The sequence below is a fragment of the Amphiura filiformis genome, chromosome 13 (assembly GCF_039555335.1).
Source record: "Amphiura filiformis chromosome 13, Afil_fr2py, whole genome shotgun sequence".
Classification (NCBI taxonomy): domain Eukaryota; kingdom Metazoa; phylum Echinodermata; class Ophiuroidea; order Amphilepidida; family Amphiuridae; genus Amphiura; species Amphiura filiformis.
This window is the reverse complement of record NC_092640.1, coordinates 44,294,099-44,316,618: the sequence shown is the minus strand read 5'-3', so window position 1 is coordinate 44,316,618 and position 22,520 is coordinate 44,294,099. Positions and strand designations below refer to the sequence as shown.

Here is a 22,520-nt window from a genome sequence, read left to right as displayed (position 1 = left end):
CTATTATGCAAATAACGTTGTCATACATTATGATTAATGACCTCAAATAAATCAAACATCAAATGAGAATAATCGAGCTTCTATTAATTAAAAAGGGCCAAAAACAGGTGGATCATAATTATACAAGATGACACCATTGCAAAATATTCAGCATTTTACAAATGAAATACATGTAGGCCTATATCTAAAATAACATAGCCGGGCCAGGAAACACACACTAGCGCATAATATCATGATCATGCTTTATAATACCATAGGCCTTCAAACACATGTGTTTGAAGGCCTATGATAATCTGAACAAATTGTTAAATCCCAATGTCGTGTGTTTTAATATAAGTAGATTTTAAAGTTCAAATTATAGAGCTATAAAGTCCAGTTGATATTCACCGTAGTACTAGTCGGACATCTAAATCGATCGTTTCCAGATGAACTGGTTCAGTGCTCTAAATGATCACAACATAAAGTCAATTGGTTACAAACCATGCGTGAATAAGTTACTAAAGTATGACGTATGGCGCAATCGATACCATTGATAGCTAACTTATACAGGAATTGATTTTCTTTACCAGTTAAATGCTACGTAGCTGGTCAATCTCCTGACGGTGTTTTTAAAATGTAAGATATTTTCCTAATATTAAAACTAATATAATGAATGCAGCAATTAATATTGCCTATTGTTTTAATAGGCCTACACTCAAAGTGTATGACGGATAATGTACTCGTGCAAATGCATTCGTCAAGATAATTGCACTTGCCATGGAGTTATTGCATTTAGCTCTTGAGCCTATCGGCTCTCGAGCTAAATGCAATAACTCCACGGCGCGTGCGATTATCTTGACGAATGCATTGCACTCAGTTCATTATCCTTATCGTATTTTACATTTATTTCTTTGTAAATCATTTGTTTCTTTGTAAATCATTTGTTTATGTTTTATTTTATCGAGGGCCCCTGTGGAAAGCAGTGCTTGCACTGATCAGGGTTTACCCTCGTTAAAGATGTCATTAAATAAAATAAATAAAAATAAATAAAGTCAGTGCAGATGGTTTAAATATAAGAAAATGTTTAGGGTTGAAATCAGGTGAAAAATACATCAAATGAGCACGAAACTTCACATTTATGTTCAGAAAGGTGTCTTCTTAGCATGATTCGAAAGGAATATGGAAATTCCAAAGGGAAGCTGGTGATTTAATTTTTAACTCGAGACCTACTTGTTCAATATTTTAACCTTTGTACAGAGGGTATGATTTTGATTCGCACTTACAGGAAAATTAAATAAGTTATGTTGCTGTAATTTGCAAGATAGTTACAAAATATAATTGGCATTAACTTCCCCAATTTTTACAGAAAAATATTGAAAAATAAAAGAATGAGATCAATTTAGAAATGTCTGTGCAAGCAGTGCACAGTTGAGCTCCCTGCATGTCTATGGGAGTGTTCTAATCAAGTTGATGGTTCATTGGTCATCCCTACTATAAGATATCAGCAACTTGTATAAAATTGCAGCATGTACATTTTATTTACAAAAGATTTTAATCTTTAAAAACACTATTTATGAGCTAAATTTAAGTACCTAGTGTAAGCAATATAATATATACATTTAATACCCAAATAAATTGTTGTGTTTAGGGGATGTGCAATAATTATCAGCTCCAGAGAGGGTGAAACGTGCGAGAGGATTGCAAGATTTGTTTGGCCAGCCTGAAGGGGAGGGGGGGGGGGGGGACAATTTTTGGCAAGCCGAGTGGCAAGCTGATAGTGGGCCAAGCAATGTTTGTCACACATTCCTGAGACGCCTTTTGAATGAAACATTCTAAAAAGGCTTAGGAAAACAGTACGGCAAATTTACATTCTCGTTGCACTCGCATTATATATCTACCCTATTTAAGGCCACCGAGTTGTGATCTTATAATTGCTAAACAAATACTCTTTAATAGGTATCGTTGTTTTGCAATGTTTGGTTAAATATAATAGACATGCAATTTTAAGGTACCTATATAATATAAATTAAAAGGGCATTTTGTGATGCACAGCATTATCCTCCACTCCCAACAAAAAAGGAATAAGCTGGATATCTACTGAAAAATGTCATAAAAAGAGGATGCTAGGATCACGAAATACCCCGTAATGTAAAATACAGATTAATTAAGTAAATGAAATTAAAGGCGGGTGACCCAATCAACAGCCTGGTCCCTCCACATTACCCTATCAAAATGAAGATTTTGATGTGAGAAGAATCCCATACTTCCCAAAATCCTAGCGAAATTTTTAGTTTCGTCTTGTTTAGACATAAGCAAAAACGTGACAGCCTCATCCCCATGGCATGGTACCAACTGTTCTGTTGTACTGTGCACATTTTTGTGTCTAATATCAAAGGCGCGGGTGCAATGTAAATTTGGAATGATATTGTTTTGACAATAGGCCTTGATAATATGAGTTCCATTTCAATGTTAGAGGGTCAGCGGCATCCCCTGGTTCAGAATACTGGGGTTAAATTGACAAAAAATGTGTTTTAAAAGATTGCAAATTCTGATTAAATCGTCGGCTGTATTCCATAGTGGCGTATAGTGGGGTACCGCGAATAAACAACTTTTCGAGAAAATCGGGTTTGAAGAAATGCCAATTTAAAATTGAGTTTTGAAATTCATCATATTTTGTAAATGATGTGAAATTTCTGTAGGAAACTAAATAGATTTTATTTTTATTCATTTTTGAAAAGAAATAAATACATAATATTGCCGGTAAACTGAAAACAAGGAGTACAAAACTATACGTCACTATGGAAAACACACAAACGCAATACCCTAACCTAACGTTAACCTTACGCTACTTCGATCGCAGTGTAATCCCTATGACATAACTTTTCGTCGGCTTCATTCCATAGTCGACGAAATGTGCTAGTTGATGAGGGAGTGGGCTTGTTGATTTTTACACAGGTCTGTATGTGATATGATCTGATCCACTCATACCAAAGTTGGAAATTTTGAACAATTAGTTATTATATTAACTCGTATCTTGGCACATTACCTATTTAGATATTACTAGAATATCACATATAGTATCAAAAAAATATTTATCGTCACCTCGATCACCTTTCTTGACACTTGTATTTCGTTTGATGAAGTCCATGACTTGATTAAAAGTTTTGTCTGGTACGGATTCCTGAAACTTCACTGTCATAGTGATAAAATCAAGTAGAAGCTTGGTGGCAGGTGTCATTTCATCTTGGGTAAAGCAGGTGGTTATATCTGCTGATACTATGTAAGAAGATTGAGTATAGGCCATCTGGTACTTTCTGAGAACAGATTTGACACCTGTTGATGTGATACAATTGTGCAATATCTTCTGTGATTCAGAAGTAGTTGATGGATTCGGAGTCTGCTCTTTCACAGCTAGCTGTGGGAATGTCTTCGAAAGCAATGGCATACCAGTGTCTGCGACAGAAAGATGAAGTTGTATTGCTTTTATTTAAGTGTGTTCGGAGTTATGCAATCAAGTGCAGACTTTATACTTTTTTGACTTTTTTACAATGTATGATGATATAATGGTACTCATAATCTGGCCTTTAAATCTAAGCTCACTCGGGTCTGACAGTACATGGCTATATGGGCCTCGTTTCGGCCGTCTGTTATAATAAGGATGTCCTTTTGTTTGGTAAAAATGGAATATAAATTTTTTTTTCAAATTTGTTGCAAAGTTGACCCAAAATTGAGCCAAAATTGGACAATACATATAACAATTTTGAGAATATCTGGGGCTTGGGTAGAGAAATAGGTTCAATTGGGTTTTCAGACTCTTTCAGACTCTTGTAGGTACGTCCCTAGCCAAAATAAACTTGACTACAATTGAGCGTCTTACCTACCTGCTGTTAATACCATGAATATCATCCCACCTGGTTCCAATAACTCATGGAACGTTTGGACTGATTCTTCTACTTCACCCACATAATACATGGCATGGACAATGGTGATAAAATGGTACTTCTTCCCTGTTTCCGTTGATCTCACAAACTCTTGAAAGGTTTGGTTCCGCCACTTGTATTCAATCTCAGTAATGTCGCTGCTATTCTGACGTACCATGTCCTGATATTTGGAGAGCTGCTGTGTGTTTGGTTCAATGACAGTTGCAGATATTAGAGAGAATTTGGTTTTCAATTGATTCAGCTGTAAAGTTTCTAGATTACCTGTTGGAAAAAAGTTATATAAGCTTCTTTTAAGAAAGTTCTAAGATATATACCCAATTCTTAGGGCAATTTTCTTCAATTCTCAGTTGACCATGACAGCAGTCGACCATGACAATTTTCTCCGCTCAAAGATGATCACATCCACCAAGTTTTGCCATACTGCTCTTGGAGGAAATTTCTGGGAGCATGTTTTTACTATAAAACCCAGACACATCGTTGGAGATGGAAAAAGCCTTTCCCTGGAAACTGTAGTTTTCGTCAGTGAATAGATTCATCTGGGTTGCACTTCAAATCAATTGGTAATTTTTGTGTGACAAAACCAGTAATTTTTTTACTTGGTTAATATTTCGTCCATCTCATCGGAGGACTTCATCAGATGTGATTATTTGATCCACTTTCCTAGGAAACTGACTTCCGGTTGTGTGTAGTCTTATATCATGGGCTTATTTCCACAGTACAGGCAATTGTATTTATGAGATTGGCTGCCAAAACTGCGATCTGTGAGATCTCTCGTTTGTTCGGGATTAGGCTTCCGGAACATCAAGCGGAAGTGAAGAAAGCTAATGAGAAAAAGTTTACTCGGTCTGCCATATCTTATCATGTCGCAAGAGCAAATCATTACGTCAATTAGGAGTGCTCCAAGATAGCAAGGAGCATGTCAGAATGTCTAGAAAAGTACACGAAGCAATGGTGATCAGAAAGAGGAGGACAAAGACCATATATAGAGAGGAAGAGACTTACAGGGTGTCCCCAAAAAAATAACCAGAACCCTTATTGCGCCTTTTTTTCCTTATTTCTGGAAAGTTGATCAAATTTGTTGGTATTTAAAGAAATCTTTTGTCGTTAGCTTTGTCACCCTGTCCACGGATAGCAAACATAGTGGTTGGGATGAGTCATGCTGCAAAGATCACCAGACCACCACCACTTGATATAAAGCGACATCTATGAGCGAGAACCACCAGGTAGCCTCCAAGATCTTCGGAAGCGTATTACTGCTGCATTCTCAAGTATCTGGCGCATAAAGATGGTAAGCAACGCAATTGACGCAATTTCCTTTGAGGACCAGGGCTGAAACCTGTATTTGCCAAGGAGGCAACAAGGTAGAGGCCAGAGCAGCACAGCAAACTCGCTTCAGAAGAACCAAAGACAACCCAAACAGCCCTTTTCAGGATTACCTTTTATCCCAAAAAGAGAAATGACTTGATATGTTGTAAATAAAAATAAAGCATGAAACGTCAAAGTCAGAAACATGATTAAACAAAAAGGCATAAATAGAAGTATTTTCCCACAAATTAATGACACTTAACAAAATCCATGGCCCAAAAGCCAACCGGTAAAGCCCATTCCCTAAATATAGTTAGCATTGAGAAATGTTTGATATTCATGCATTCCTTTTCAATCTTTGAAGTAGCCAAACCTCCTACGTGGACAGAGTGAAAAACGAGTACATTTCTTTAAAAGTTGAGCCAATTGAAATATTTTTTTCCAGTTTATTAAAGCTAACGAAATAGGAGAAAAGAGGGCGCAATGAAGGTTCTATGGGGGGGGGGGGGGCACCCTTATTATGACCCATTTTTGAAGACTGGAAATAAGATTACACACGACCGGAAGTCAGTTTCCCAGGAAAGTGGATGCTCACATCTGATGAAGTCCTCCGATGCGCGATGCGATGGACAAAATATTAAGTAAGCAAAAACTTACTGGTTTTGTCACGCAACAATTTCCAATTTCCCTTTTCTTGAAGAGAAGTTTTAAGAGAATAAACGGGAATATCCTTGATTTGTATCATTTATATATAATGTAATAATAGAGGTGCAAGAATTTACCCTTGGGGCACACTACAACTTGTATTCTAAATCTTGCACTTTAAATTTTAATAACATAATTATTATCTTGAAAGTAACATTGAACTTGGCGTAAGATCATCGTAAGCACAACTTGTTGTTTATAAGATTATTTTACACGATTGGTCACAGGAATTTCTCATTTTTTCTGACGTCAGAAATAGCTATTATAATTAACATGAATTATATAGATTTTGAAAGTGCATAGCATATGACTGTTTTTAATGTCATTTTTTGAGCTTAGCTACAGCTCGATGAAAGTACACACCTGGCTCACGAATATGTATTATGTTTTATAAAATGTTAATGAGAAAAGAAATTGTTTGTAGTTATTTGAAAGGGTACGTTTCATCACAGATATATAAATCCATTTTTAAATAATGACAAGTCAATTAAAATTGACCTGTCATTATTTGTACTTAGCTACAGGTCAATGGGAGTACACACCTGGTTCATCAATATAACGTTATTTTTATTTATTTATTTATTACATCTTCATTAGCCTTGGGATATCCAATCAGTGTAAAAACACTGTTTTCCATGGGTGCCCAGGGGTCAAACAAAATACATCAAAAGGTTAAAACATTACATATGAAATATGTGTACATCCATATCAAAAGGATGCACCCGTCGGCCGCCACATGTGTCCCACCTCACACAACAACCGGTAACCAGCACCACACCAACCCCAAGGGGGCCACTCCATATCATCCCCAAGTCACATGGCTTATTATGATTCCATAACCATGCCACCCGGGGACGACCTAAAGCGACCCCACCCCAGATGAGTTCGGCACCCATCCCCAGCCACTATGCGAAATGAGGCACATGCAGCAGAATATCGTTCTGTCATGGATGTACACATATTATACAAATTCTTATAACGGTATTATGTTTAAACAAAACAGGATGTAAAAACGCAGTGAAAGCGCAGCGAAATTGCATAAAATACACACAAGTGCCTACAATTTCATATAATTATAATCTTTGTTAAAAAAAAGATTTATTTAAGGTAGGTTTTCATTCAAAAAGTCAATCCATTTAATTTAATTTACCTAGCTGCAGCTCTATGAAAGTACGCAGCTTGTTTACTGATATTAAGGGTAGGTTTTCGTTTAAAAAGTCAATCTATTTCATTTGCGGGGTTTTTTTTACCTAACTGCAGCTCGATGAAAATGCAATGCTGGTTTACTGATATCAAGTTGAAAACTGTATTATGTTTAAAATTTGTAATCAGAATGCAAAAATGCACACAAATTCAGTAAAGTTGCATAAAATGCACACAGGTGCATACGTTGGCTTAAAATATCAGACAGTGGCAGAAATGATCAAAAAGATTAAACACATTGTTTATGAACTAAATGTCTATATTATGAACTAAATGTCTATGTAGTACGTAGCTTCCAATACTAAGATGTTCAGTTGATAAAAAAGCGAACGAGAATGTCCATATTATGATACTAATATGGTAATAATCGATGTACAGTCATGGACAAAAGTTTGGAATATTTTTATTTTTGTATCAAATGCAGTTTTCAATCATTCTAGGAACAGGTTTATTGTTCTGGAATAGTGCTCAGTTGAATTTAATTGAAAGATACAAATATCCTTTTATGTTTACATCACATAGTTTGTCAATTAAACGCATTACAATGGAAGAATCACACAATCGCAACACTTTTTGGCGGACTCTTTGTATCACAAAATCAGATTAAAGACACTAGCAAACTTTATTGTTTAAACAAAACTTAAACTCTCACTGTGACATGTTCAGATAAGTTTCTTGCTTGAGAAAACACAACTCAATTTTTAGTGTGTCCACTCCTTGCCAGCTCAAGGTCATATACGCGATTCCCTGGACCAGGATTGCCAAGGTTCCTTGTGGAATATCTCGCCGGCAATCAATGAGGGCGTGTCTAAGTTCCTGCAGGGTGATTGGTTGGTTGTCCATATTACCTATCCTGCGGGGTACCTCTGCCCATAAGTTATATATAGTGTTCATATCCGGGCTCAAAGCCGATCAGGTGTTCTACGTTCTCATTTTCAAGGAATTCCCTCACGTGTAGGGTTCTGTGCGCCGTGATGTTGTCATCTTGGATCACGATATTGTTCCCGAAGTCTCTTCTTGCAAACGGAAGCATAACTGTATCAAGAACATGCAGATATTGGTCCTGGTTCAAGTGTCCTTCTAGCTTGGAGAGGTGTGATTTCGACTTACTGTGAAATACTCCCCATACTGTGATTCCACCACTATCTCAGTCTAGGCAGGATACAATCCTCAAGCAGGGCTTGACCGACCTGTCTTCGGACCTTAAATCGGTCATCTTGTCTGTATAGGAGGAACCATGCCTTGTCACTGAAGATCACATTACGCCAGTGGCCTACTGTCAAATTCCCATGTCTCTATGACTAAAGGAAGCACACATGCCGATGTCGTTGCAGAAGTATCGGCTTTCTTATTAGTCGTCTTGGGCGAAAACCTGCCCTAACCAGTTTATTGTTCACAAGTTTCCTGGTAACAGGCGCGTTTACGGACCTCAGCCATTCTGCTCGTAGCCGAGATGCAGGCTTTGTGCGGCCATTACGGCAAAGTCTCAAGAGAGATCGGTCTTCCCTGGCGATTGTCTTTCGGGGCCGACCTGACCTTTGTCTAGGTGTATTAGTTCCGGTCTCTAGACGTCTCTTCAAATTTTTAGAAACTGCACCTTATGTAATTCCTAAAGCAGCACCAATATCCTTCTGTTTGTAGCCGCCATTACGTAAATCAATGACACGGGCGTATAAATCTGCGCTCAACTCGTACACCATGATCATAAATATCGTATACAACAGGCAGATGCAAGAAAGTAAAGCTGGTTTCTTCAAACCGTAATGCAAAAGCCAATGTTACCTTATGAATCATATCGCTAAAATAACTGTGAAAAGGATGCCCGATGGTTCAATGGTCAGGCATAAGAAGCCATTGTCCTACATTGCGTATTGTGTAATATGGAATGGTACCTGAGACCTTGCCAGACACCCGTGATCCATTTTGCATGGCTGACGGGTCATTGATGGTAAGAAATCTGCACTTAAAAACATGGCTATGCAAAAAAATTAAAATATTCCAAACTTTTGTCCATGACTGTATATATTTTTGGAATAAGCTTGAAGCATGCGAAATGTTGTTTTTTTACTAAATTATTACCATGATTAGGCAGTGCTTTGTTCGCAAATAAATAAAGTATAGTCTTAATTAAAAGAGGTTTCCTTGAGCATGTTCACAAAATAAAATAAGCATTTATGCCCTTTTCACACCACTTTGGCCATAATTAAAGTAAATTTTGGGTCCTGATAAACTGCATTGCATTTGTTGTCACTGTCCTAATCACGCTGCCCACATTATCTGGCCTGCATGGATATAATACCGCCTTCGTCCTTACCCTCGTCCTCAGTGGTGTATCAGGAGTGGCCAGCGCAGCGATGGTAATATTCATAATATTTGGCCCAATTAAAGGCCCATTCAGTGACTTACGGTTTTCGCTTTTTCACGTTTGTCTTTTGGATGTTTTTTAGATTTGTCTGAGAGTGCCGTGGGGTTTCATTGCTGTGTCAACTTTGTGTTTCTTGAATATTCTTTGAATACCTCGAAAGGCCGTAGACATAAGAAATGACCACCATGCCTTTGCTCTTTTCCTCCTATTTTCTTTGATTTCATATTTGGTTTTATTATGCATTTGATTTTTAACTTTGTCCATGGCCCAATCTGAGTAGTCACAATTTTTCAAGGCTGCACATACTCGCTCCTCTTCTTTGATTCTGTCTTCCGTTTCTGTTACCAGTACCACGGAGTTCATGCGATCAAGTTCTAACCACTCCCGGTTGTTGTTTTTTTGGAGGGGGGGGAGGATGTTCAGATACTGATACTGATCAGTGTGCGTAGGTTTACTATACACCAAGAGTTTGATTGATCCGTCTCGTTTGTTGACTATAAGGGTGTCTACAATCTTGTGCGAAAATCGTTGGGACAGTTGATGTTTTAAAGATCAAATTCCTGTGGATTGAACATGAGGCTGAAAATACACGATACGTTTCATTGCTCAAATGTTATGTACTTGCTTACTCCCCCTCTCCTCCCTTGGAAACAATGTTGGAGCAGACATTGAGCGCAACCACTTTTGACTATTTTTCAGCTTTCAACATTGAATAAGGGGAGCGGGGATGCGTGAAATAAACAAACTGTCCCAACCTTGAATAAGGGGAGCGGGGATGCGTTCGAAATAAACAAACTGTCCCAACCTTTTCGCGCAGGATTGTAAAAATGGAATGTGACCATTTTTTTCTTCTTCAAAAGTGAATTTTTTGCTCTAATGCTCGTCAATATAACTCTAAGGGGGCTGTCGCGATGGCCTCCTGCACAAAGAATTCCATGAAGAAATTGCCTATGATGGGGCTAACGAGGCTGCCCATCGCGGCACCAAAGCTTTGTCTGAAAATAGTGCCTCGGAATTCCAAAAATCTAAAATGTTTATTTACCGAACAAACCTGATGAATAAATTTAACAAGATATCATTCTTTTAGAATCATCAATTAGGATTTTTTCCAAGTGTTGGAATACTTTTTTGGCGCAAAATATTTAAATGCAAGTGATGAAGTCAAATAAATCAAAATAAGTAAATAGATGACCATATGTATCCCTTCAATTGATTGTCAATATTGGGTTTCGTCTGGCGTTGACGCCGAATGTTATAAATAAATAATTTTTCATTTGGCCTTACCTTCACCGCTGCCCACACCAAGCACACGCAATGGCTGGTCTTTAAGTTCATCACCAAATTTGTCAGATAAAACCTTCACTACTTTTGAGTCAAGTTCTCCCTCTGTCCATTTTGCAAGAATTTCCTGATGTCGTGTGTGTTGATTGAATGTGTCGAGAGCCATAAAATAGTGGTCAGGGTTGCGGTATAATGGTTGTGTATTTTTACGTTGGAAATTTGGTGTAGCCATGTTGCAGTGTAGTGATGTTCCAGTAATGGTAAAATGAATAGTGAGGGTATCGTAATCCCTGGTCATGATCACAGCAGTATACGCCGATATCAAAGTATTTCTAAAATGTTTTCAAAATAAGATTTATTTTAATGCTAATTTATAGCACATGGTAAGGAAGCTTGATTACCTTTTTGAAATAGCCGAGTGGGAGGGTTTATGAATATTTTGTGGTTAAAAATAAGCATCCTGTGTATTATGAATATTAACTTTACATCATATATAAAGATTTGTGATACTTAATCGTGGTATAATTGATCTAGTTTAGAAGACAGAATTTGATTTTATATGTGCCAATAATATTTGGAATTTAATGAAAATGAAGACCATCCCACCACTAGGCTCTCTGCAGATCTTCTTATGTTATCTATTCAGAGGTGTAAGACTGAATCCCACAAACAATCATACTTCATCCGCATTGTCTCTGGATTTTATCCAGAGATTTTATTTTATTCCAAATTTGTTCCTTCTGGTACCTGCACTTGGTTTTCTACTTGCCGATGCCCAAATTTTAGGGCTATTTAAGGTCTTGCCCCTGGCATTCCATTCTTTTTTTCCAAAATTATTTAGGTCTTTCCTAGGTGGGATGGTTCTAGAGGCCAGCCTTTTCGCTGGTCTTTTAACATGTTTTTTTTAAAGCTTCTATATTTATATTTTTCAATATTTTGATGTGCAATAATTTTATATGCGTGTACCAGTGATGAAGTCTAATAAATAAATAAATAAATAAATAAATAAATAAATAAATAAATAAATAAATAAATAAATAGAAAGGGATTCAATCATGTTTCACCGTTGTTCATCACCGATTAACAACTCGCGTCCGGCGCGTCTGCATTGTTTATTTCGCTCGGCTAAAAAGGCAGATGTACCATGTATACAGGGCAATTATTGCTTTATTTCATCCTGCACATGCTCATGCTGTAAGAATATTACATAAACATGCTAACCAAATGGCTTGTTAGATCACCATTATCATTATTTTATGATGTGACTTTTTTTCTGTCAAAACTAAATATCTGCATAAAATATACAGACTTAAAAGTGCATATGACTCGATATTTGTTGTCAATTTTTAACCTAACTATAATCATGATTATATACAACTCGATGATGTTTATCAGAAGGAAAACACACAGTGATAAAAACTCCGCAAAGTTTCATATTATGCATACAGTATTACATAAACATGCTAACCAAATGGCTTGTTAGACCACCATTATCATTATTTTATGATGTGACTTTTTTTCTGTCAAAACTAAATATCTGCATAAAATATACAGACTTAAAAGTGCATATGACTCGATATTTGTTGTCAATTTTTAACCTAACTATAATCATGATTATATGCAACTCAATGATGTTTATCAGAAGGAAAACACACAGTGATAAAAACTCCGCAAAGTTTCATATTATACATACAGGTGCATACAATTTCATAAAATGCACAAAATTATAATCGCTATAAAATGTTAATCAGAAGAGAAAATGCTAATTGGATTAATTTAGAAGGGTATGTTTCCCTGTTAAAGGCTAATCCATTTAATTTAATTGTCTTTTTTTTACCTAACTACAGCTTGATGAAAGTACACATATAACAATACAATAGCGGAATATTCTCAAAATGGGATGAGATTTCTGTAAATTCCCTAACATTTAGTGCTGCAAATGTGCATATGATATCGGCAAATTGTATAAAAAATGCGTACACATTAATTACAACAAATTAAACACACTGTGTTTGAACTAAAATGTCTATATTAATAGTTCATAAACAGTGTCTTAGTACCTATAAATATCTTGAGATCTAAAAATAGTGCAATTCATTTTATAATTATTTCATACTCTAAGTTCGGCGTTTTTAGTTGTGTTCAGACTATTGCTTGGGAAAACGAGCCGCTTCGCGCCTCGCGGCTCGAATTCGCCGCTTCGCCAGTCACCCCCCCTTTTTTATGGCAGCACACCACTAAATCCTTCCGCATTTGGTGTAACCCTTGATAGTCCCGGTAAACATAGGTCGGTAGTGCAAACAAGTGGGTGTCCCTTGGGAGCAAGATGAGTAGCCATGATTGTTTATTATAATTAAATTAAAAGATATGCAATTGGTAAATGTTCAGAATATCACAAAATGATGCATCTTGATCTGGTCAAAAAGTTTGGCTCCCAAAACTAATCCGCGTACGGACATGGTAAGGAGGCATTCGTGCAAGCTGAAAATAAGGGTGGCGCTGTTCAGGTCCCCGTAGCTTAAAAGTTAGTCTCAACTTGTGTCAAAAACCCATTTTAAATTAAATTTTAATCTTTATTTAAGACATTGGTGCTACCAAAATATGAAAAATGGTTTTACATGGGGTAGAAAAACAAACTTACTTTCATGTATATTTACACGTATTTCAATGGGAGTTTATTTAGTGGTGTGCGCCCTTCGAAGACTCATTTTTTTAGGCTATGGGCATGATTGATACCTGATTTTAAGATTTTTGCCTGAAACTTTTCTACTTGCAAAGAAAACATGTCTATTTTCTGTTACCGTGTACAAATACGCGATTTCATTCTTAAACGCACACGAAATTGTCTTCAAAACACAAGTTCCCATCGAATCGACAATTTAAGACCGTGCTATAGAAATGAGCTATTTTGGCCTTAACATCACAGGAGTGGTCACTTTTGATTATCCCGGCGCAGAAAAAGTGAAACATCTTTGAAATTATTTTGATGCAAAATGTAATTATAAGAACAAAACTCGTATATTAACGTTTTTAAAATAATCACTGACCATTTAATTGGGTCACAATAGACTTTGAAAGTCAATGCATGCTTTTTTCGTAATACACGGCCCAAAATGCCGGTATTTTTAAGATATTCTCAAATATTCAATTCCCAAGAGAGAAATATATCAAACAATTTGAATGATGGGTTTTCTTAATTTTAGATCTTGCCACAATAATACACACAACTTGGAAAATGAACATTTTAAAGTGCCAAAATGACGTTCCAGCTACCCATACCCCCAAACTTTAGAACATAGGCCTTTGGCATATCCGTATATACTGCATGATAAAGAGCGGGGGGGCGGAATGCTCACATACTGTTTGTCCACCATGTCATATTTATGATTGTGAATATTTTTGAAAGAAATCAATCACTTTTCTGATATCAATGGGAATATAAATACAGTTTAACATGGCCTACTATGTTGCTGTGACCCTAGAATTCTCAAAAGGGCAAAAAGTAGCCCATTTTTCACTAGGTGCGAACTTGTTTGAAGCGCTGTTTTATAACTTTGGAGCGACTAGCAATAAAAAGAAATGACACTTTTTTAAGATGTTTAACACTGATTCCAAAAATAAGGAAAAACAAAAATATTTTGTTCTTAGAAGGCAGCACACCACTAAATCCTTCCGCATTTGGTGTAACCCTTGATAGTCCCGGTAAACATAGGTCGGTAGTGCAAACAAGTGGGTGCCCCTTGGGAGCAAGATGAGTAGCCATGAGTGTTTATTATAATTAAATTAAAAGATATGCAATTGGTAAATGTTCAGAATATCACAAAATGATGCATCTTGATCTGGTCAAAAAGTTTGGCTCCCAAAACTAATCCGCGTACGGACATGGTAAGGAGGCATTCGTGCAAGCTGAAAATAAGGGTGGCGCTGTTCAGGTCCCCGTAGCTTAAAAGTTAGTCTCAACTTGTGTCAAAAAACCCATTTTAAATTAAATTTTAATCTTTATTTAAGACATTGGTGCTACCAAAATATGAAAAATGGTTTTACATGGGGTAGAAAAACAAACTTACTTTCATGTATATTTACACGTATTTCAATGGGAGTTTATTTAGTGGTGTGCGCCCTTATTAGCTTAGCTTTACCTTACAGTCAGGTTAAAATTCTCCTGTGGATTCAGCTCAAGACCAAGTTAGCCTACATCATGAAAATATCCCATCATATTGTACACACTTATATATGGTAAAACGTGCGAATGACAAGCTTGCTGAACAGCAGCACACAGCAGTATGATAATGCAAAATGGCTGCTACTCAGCAATACAATGCGTACAGCGGCATCAATGACTCTGTATTTAGAATCAATTGACTCCACGGGTAGAGTCAATTGACTCTGCAGTGAAAAAGTCAGTTCCGAGAGTAAGAGTCAGTGTTAAATAAGTACACGCCATACATGCCATACACGACTTCGCAGATAGAGGCAATTGACTCCACGGGTAGAGTCAACTGACTCTCTTGTGACACTCAAGCGACTCCTTTTGCGAGTCAGTGCTAGTTTACTCCACTTTAAGAGTCAGTTGATTCCTTTCTGGCTCCCTGGCTATCATTGTTCCACACTCCACAGTATCAAAGCTTACTGAAACCCCGTCCCCAAGTCCCTGGCATACTTTGTTTATGCCTATATCTCAAGTTTATTAATGCCAACTTTGGTTTGATTGGATCAGATCTTGGCAGATATTACCTTCTTTGATATTACTAGAATATCACAGTCAGTATCAAAGTAATATTTATCATCACCTTTATCACCTTTCTTGACACGTGTATTACGTTTGATAAAATCCATGACTTCATTGAAGGTTTCGGCTGGTACTGATTCCTGAAACTTCACTATAAAAGTTATGAAATCAAGTAGAAGCTTGGTGACAGGTGTCATTTCATCTTGTGTGAAACAGGTGGTTACATCTGCTGATACTATATAAGAAGATTGAGTATAGGCCATCTGGTACTTGCTGAGAACAGATTTCACATCTGTGGATGTGATAAAATTGTGGAATACCTTCTGCTCTTCCACCGCTAGCTGAGGGAATATCTTCGACGGCAATGGCATACCGGTGTCTGTGACAGAAAAGTTGTATTGCTTTTATTTAAGTATCTTCAGAGTTATGTAATCATGTGGAGACCTTATATTTTTGACTTATGGTGATTAATGGTACTCATATTCCTGCCCTGAATTCTAAGCTCTCTTGCCTTGGGACTAACAGTACAAATGGCTATATGGGTCTCATTTTTGACCTTCAGGTATACTAAGTATGACCCTTTTTTGGTGAAAACTGGAATATAGATGATGGTCTTTTTGTTCAAATGTGTTGCTAGTTGAGCCAAAACTAAGCCAATCTTGAGCCAAAATTGCACAACAATTTGGAGAAAATCCAGGGCTTGGGTATAGAAATAGGTTCAATTTTTTTAATGTCCTACTTTCAGAATCTTGTAGACATGTCTCTACCCACAACAAACTTCAGTAATTTGAGTGACTTACCTACCTGCTGTTATTATCATCAATATCATCCCACCAGGTTCCAATAACTCATAGAACGTTTGGACTGTTTCTTCTACTTTCCCCGTATAGTATATGGCATGGACAATGGTGATGAAATGGTACTTCTGTCCTGCTTCCATAGATGTTACGAACTCTTGGAAGGTTTGGTTGTACCAACTGTATTCAATACCGGTAATATTGCTGCTCTTCTGATGTACCATTTCTTGATACTTGGAGATCTGCTCTGTGCTTGGTTCAATGACAGTTGCAGATATTCGAGAGAATTTGGTTTTCAATTTCTGTAGCTGTAAAGTTTCTAGATTACCTATTGGGAAAAAAATATATTAACTTCTTAATTTACAAGTTATATATTCTTAGGGAATCTTGTTCAATTATCAGTTAACCTCAGATAACCTAGTAATCATGACCATGGCGATTTACATCGCTCAATGGTGATCACATATATTAATGCAAGTGATGAAGTCTAATAAATAAATAAATAAATAAATAAATAAATTCCCACACATAAATCTGGAAACACATTGGACCTGATAATTGTCAGAAAAGAGGATATCACTGTTGAGGCGTGCACCAACTACCCTCTTCATGTTTCTGACCATTATTTGATCGCTGCTACTGTTGACCTTCCAAAACTCACCGCTCACAAAATATCATATTCATTCAGGAACTTTCGCGATATGGACATAAAGTTGTTCTCTGATGATCTTTCAGCTAAGATGGATTCTATCATTGCTTCGGAGTATGATGATTTAGACTCTCTGGTTTATGCCTATAATACTGGTTGCCAAGATGTCCTTGACTCTCATGCACCAATTACATGTAGGACACGTTCTGTTCGTAGTCAACCTAGATGGTTCAACAAGTCTGTCCAAGATGGCAGTACAAACGGCGTTGTGAAAGGCGTTGGAGAAAGTCGCGCAGTGACACTGACCGCCAGGCGTACATCTCATCTCAGCGGAAGGTTGCTGATGTCATTGCCACTGAGAAGAAATTATATTTTAATGAGACTCTGTTGAACTGTAATACTAAGGACATGTTCAAAACAGTCAATACTTTGCTTAATAAGAGCCAGTGCTCTCTACCTGATTGTAGTGATCCTGTTAGGTTGGCAAATAGTTTTAGAAATTTCTTTGTGAACAAAGTTGACAAAATACGTAAAGATGTTGACAGTAAGAGTTCATGTTCTTGTAAGGTTGATCTTGACAGTTGTAGCAGCTGCCAAGATCTTGTTGTTAGATCTGATCAAAGTGTCTCTGTTCCTTCTCTCTCTACTTTCCTTGCACTGTCTGATGATGATCTTCATCAATTAATAATGAAATGTCAATCCAAAACTAGTGTCTCTGATCCTATGCCTACTTGGCTATTAAAACAACATCTTACTTTGCTCCTACCTGTGCTCGTGAAGATCGTTAATTCATCCTTAACCACTGGTATTTTTCCTTCTCACCTAAGAAAAGCTGTTATCACGCCTGTGTTAAAGAAACCATCCCTTGACAATCAACAGTTATCTAATTACCGTCCCGTCTCTAACTTGCCCTTTTTGGGGAAACTCATAGAGAAAGCTGTCTCTGCTCATGCAGGTATCGTACCATGTCAACAGCCATGACCTGTCCGAGCCACTCCAATCGGCCTACCGGACAGGTCATAGCACTGAGACAGCCCTCCTACATGTTCACGATCAAATAATGAGAGCTGTTGATGGCCGGAAAGCTGTCTTTGTTGTGTTACTTGACTTGACCGCCGCATTTGATACAGTTGATCATGGTATTCTATTGCGGCGGTTGAGTCAAGAATTTGGTCTCACTGACACTGCCTTGAATTTTTTCAAGACCTACCTGACCAACAGAACTAGTCAGGTTTTTGTTAAGGGCACGTTTTCCGAGACTGCTCTTCTCAAACATGGTGTACCCCAAGGGTCTGTTCTCGGGCCACAGGCTTTCTGTTATTACACTATTCCTATGGGTCAGATCATTCGTCACCATGATGTTCAATTCCATTTTTATGCGGGTGATGTTCAGTTGTTTGGCGTCTTTGATCCTGCTATACCTGGTGATGCGGCTTGTGCCCTCTTTAACCTCATTAATTGCATCAATGAGTTGAGGGTGTGGCTTCAGAGTAACAAGCTCAAGCTCAATATGGCAAAAACTGAATATTTCATTGCCGCCTCTGCTACTCATTATGAATTGGTGAAGTTTTACACTCTTCACCTCGATGAGCATGTTATCAAACTCTCCGCCTCAATAAAAAAATCTTGGCGTTGTATTTGATGGTGACTTGAAGATGTCCGACCATATCACTCAGCTTTGTCGGTCCCTTAATTGGCAACTACGGAATCTTGGCAGGATAAGACGTTTCATTGACTTCAACACGTGTAATAACATTGTGCGTGCCCTTATATTGTCTAGGATAGATTACTGTTCCTCCCTCCTTAATGGCATCCCTCAGAAAAACATTCAACGTCTGCAGGGTATCCAGAACAAATCTGCCCGCCTCATCTTCCAGAAGTCCAGATTCACTTCCACATCCCCATTACTTGCCCAGCTTCACTGGCTTCCTGTGGCTGAACGAATTAAATTTCGTACGCTTGTCCACACTTACAAATGTGTCAATCTGGATTCTCCTGAATACCTCTCTTCATTGCTCCATATCCGCCAGTCCTCATACTATCTCCGATCGGCTGGTAACTCGCTTGTTATCCCCAGAACCTTCAAACTGGCTGGGGATACTGCCTTTTCTGTGGCTGGCCCCAGTCTTTGGAATAAGCTGCCAATAGTCATCAGAATGGCCCATAGCATTGGGACTTTTAAAAGTCTCCTTAAAACTCATCTCTCCCCCCAAATATGATGTTTCCCTTCCTTCTGTCTTCTTCTCGCGCCTCGCATCCCTTGGAAATTTGTGCGCGTTATAAGTTCAGTATTTATTATTATTATTAAATAAATAAATAAATAAATAAATAAATAAATAAATAAAATACCATATGGGTATTTTAGGCATGCCTTTAATTTATTGTTTGTCAATATTGGGTTTCGCCTAGCATTAACGCCAAAATAAAAATTTCCATTTGGCCTTACCTTCACTGCTACCCACACCTAGCACACGCAATGGCTGATCAGTAAGTTTATCACCAAATTGTTCAGATAAAACTTTCACTACATTTGAGTCAAATTCTTCCTCTGTCCATTTTGCAAGAATTTCCTGATGTCCTGTGTGTTGATAATATGTGTTGAGAGCCATCCAAAAGTGGTCATGATTGCAGTACAATGGTTGTGGTATTGTCCGTTGGATATTTGGTGTAGCCATGTTGCAGTGTTGTAATGTTCCGGTAATGTTGTAATGAATAGTAACGGTAAAGCGTTTATAAAATGTTTTAAAAATAACATTCATGTCAATGCTAGTTTATTGCACATGCTAGGCCTGTTACCTTTTGAAATAGCTGAGTGGGAGGGTTTTCAATGAATATTGTTTTGTAAAACAAGCACCCCATGTAAAAAGAATAGATAAATATTAACTGTACATCATATAGAACTATTCCTGATACTCAATCGCAGTATAATTGATCTAGTTTAGAAGGCAGAGTATTTTATTTTAATTTCATATGTACCATTTTTTTAATTTAATGAAAATGAAGACTGAAAAGATGATGAAAAATCTATGTAAATATTACATAGAAACCTGCTAAAAATGACTGTATCATTTTTATAGTAATCTTTATAATAATCTGTTATTTCCTGAAATTAACTTTGGGGTTCTGTTGGGGTTAAGATGGCTACTTAACAATCAGTGGGCAGGTGGTCTAGCGCATTGGTACTCTACTGACGTTTTAGGTACGATAGCCATGATAGCACTCAAGTTAGCTCAATCGATAAGGCGTTCGACTATGGTGCGAGAGGTTGCGGGTTCGAATCCCAGCGGTGGTTAGTACGCTCTAATATTGGGTTAGCTTGAAATTCCCCTGGACAAGGAACTTACCGCTAATTGTCTCGTTGTAACCCGTACAAAACTTGGGGCTGATCCTGGCTGCGAAGGTCTATTGTGGAATGTCTATAGGTGTGCGCTTCTTAGTCACAAGTGCCTGTGTTGTTGTTTAATGGTTTATGGAATGATGTGGGGTCATAGTGGTTAGCGACAACCTGTAAAGTGTGCTGAGGCTTGTGGATCAACGTCTAGGCGTTGTGCCTATGCGTACGTAGCGCACTATAAATCACTGCGCTAAATAGCGGTAACCATGGTAATGGCAACTGTTCGAGGCCCTCCTCTGCCAAATTAGCTTTTATGAAAATTTCATTTTAGGGAAATGGTGCTAGGCAAATCATCAGACAATTCACTTCCACATCCAGGGCAGCATAGAGGGTTTATTGAACACCATAATGTGACTCATTACATGTGGCGAGTGTGTATGACTTTTAAAAGTCTTCTTAAAACTCATCTCTTCCCCAAATATGATGTTTCCCTTCCTTCTGTCTTCTTCTCGCGCCTCGCATCCCTTGGAAATTTGTGCGCGTTATAAGTTCAGTATTTATTATTATTATTAAATAAATAAATAAATAAAATACCATATGGGTATTTTAGGCATGCCTTTAATTTATTGTTTGTCAATATTGGGTTTCGCCTAGCATTAACGCCGAAATAAATTTCCATTTGGCCTTACCTTCACTGCTACCCACACCTAGCACACGCAATGGCTGATCAGTAAGTTTATCACCAAATTTTTCAGATAAAACTTTCACTACATTTGAGTCAAATTCTTCCTCTGTCCATTTTGCAAGAATTTCCTGATTTTCTGTGTGTTGATAATATGTGTTGAGAGCCATCCAAAAGTGGTCATGATTGCAGTACAATGGTTGTGGTATTGTCCGTTGGATATTTGGTGTAGCCATGTTGCAGTGTTGTAATGTTCCGGTAATGTTGTAATGAATAGTAATGTTATACAGATCATGATCCCTGGTCATGATTAGAGCAGTATACGCCAAAATCAAAGCGTTTATAAAATGTTTTAAAAATAACATTCATGTCAATGCTAGTTTATTGCACATGCTAGGCCTGTTACCTTTTGAAATAGCTGAGTGGGAAGGTTTTCAATGAAATATTTTTTTGTAAAACAAGCACCCCATGTAAAAAGAATATATAAATATTAACTGTACATCATATAGAACTATTCCTGATACTCAATCTCAGTATAATTGATCTAGTTTAGAAGGCAGAGTATTTTATTTTAATTTCATATGTACCATTTTTTTAATTTAATGAAAATGAAGACTGAAAGGATGATGAAAAATCTATGTAAATATTACATAGAAACATGCTAAAAATTACTGTATCATTTTTATAGTAATCTAATCTTTTATTTCCTTTTTTATTAACTTTGGGGTTCTGTTGGGGTTAATATGGCTACTTAATAATCAGTGGGCAGTTGGTATAGCGCATTGGTACTCTACTGACGTTTTAGGTACGATAGCCATGATAGCACTCAAGTTAGCTCAATCGATAAGGCGTTCGACTATGGTGCGAGAGGTTGCGGGTTCGAATCCCAGCGGTGGTTAGTAAATAGCGGTAACGGCATGGATTCGAGGCCCTCCTCTGCCAAATTAGCTTTTATGAAAATTTAATTTTAGGGAAATGGGGCTAGGCGAATCATCAGACACTTCACTTCCACATCCAGGGCATCATAGAGGGTTTATTTAACACCATAATGTGACTCGTTACATGTGGCGATTGTGTATGGCAAGATCTACTTGGGCGAGTTGTGGAGCGAGTTGTAGGGCGAGTTGTAGGGCCAATTGCATAGCGAGTTGTTGTATCTACTATTGTATCTGTTGTCGTAGATAGTGGAGCAATTTTGGAATGATTTATAGGTTGAATTGTAGTTTCATTTCTTTTGTTATTGTACTGACTTAGTGAACATATGTTAAACTTGAGGAGCATGATGATCCATTGCCTGAAAAGTTCATCATCAGATGAAATATGATGAACATTATGTTGATCTGAGGTGCAGCCACTGCCTGCATTAAATCACATAGATGCAACTATGAGTTTGGAAATACATGGAAATACAACTGTTTTAAATCGCTGAAATTGATCAAGTTATATAGCCAAAAAAGTAATTTTTAGGGTTTGATGCTTCAAAATGGTATATTTTCTCTCATTATATGACATTTTTGTTGTAATAGTACCAAAATTCATACGCACGGCTT

The 22,520-nt window shown here is 37.4% G+C and overlaps 2 protein-coding genes across 2 annotated transcripts; both read right to left on the bottom strand.

The window, feature by feature from the left end:
• Window positions 1-2,171: 2,171 nt before the first annotated feature.
• Window positions 2,172-11,071, bottom strand: LOC140167298 (histamine N-methyltransferase-like). Its single transcript, XM_072190629.1, has 3 exons — window positions 10,783-11,071; window positions 3,861-4,181; window positions 2,172-3,432 (listed from the first exon to the last, which is right to left on the bottom strand). Exons 1-3 carry the CDS (start codon window positions 11,009-11,011, stop codon window positions 3,026-3,028), a joined length of 957 nt encoding a protein of 318 aa, XP_072046730.1. The 5' UTR covers window positions 11,012-11,071; the 3' UTR covers window positions 2,172-3,025.
• Window positions 11,072-15,228: 4,157 nt separating this feature from the next.
• LOC140167297 (histamine N-methyltransferase-like) lies at window positions 15,229-19,671 on the bottom strand. Its single transcript, XM_072190628.1, has 3 exons — window positions 19,401-19,671; window positions 16,309-16,633; window positions 15,229-15,887 (listed from the first exon to the last, which is right to left on the bottom strand). The coding sequence occupies exons 1-3, from the start codon at window positions 19,627-19,629 to the stop codon at window positions 15,707-15,709; spliced, it is 735 nt and encodes a 244-aa protein (XP_072046729.1). The 5' UTR covers window positions 19,630-19,671; the 3' UTR covers window positions 15,229-15,706.
• Window positions 19,672-22,520: the final 2,849 nt, after the last annotated feature.

Excerpts from the sequence above, each read along its gene's own strand:
- LOC140167298 (XM_072190629.1), bottom strand. The coding sequence starts at position 11,011 with ATGGCTACACCAAATTTCCAACGTAAAAATACACAACCATTATACCGC. Across the intron at positions 4,182-10,782 it reads TGGTGTGGGCAGCGGTGAAG|GTAATCTAGAAACTTTACAG; the intron begins GTAAGGCCAAAT and ends TTTTTCCAACAG. Across the intron at positions 3,433-3,860 it reads ATTCATGGTATTAACAGCAG|ACACTGGTATGCCATTGCTT; the intron begins GTAGGTAAGACG and ends TTTCTGTCGCAG.
- LOC140167297 (XM_072190628.1), bottom strand. The coding sequence starts at position 19,629 with ATGGCTACACCAAATATCCAACGGACAATACCACAACCATTGTACTGC. Across the intron at positions 16,634-19,400 it reads AGGTGTGGGTAGCAGTGAAG|GTAATCTAGAAACTTTACAG; the intron begins GTAAGGCCAAAT and ends TTTTCCCAATAG. Across the intron at positions 15,888-16,308 it reads ATGATAATAACAGCAGGTAG|ACACCGGTATGCCATTGCCG; the intron begins GTAAGTCACTCA and ends TTTCTGTCACAG.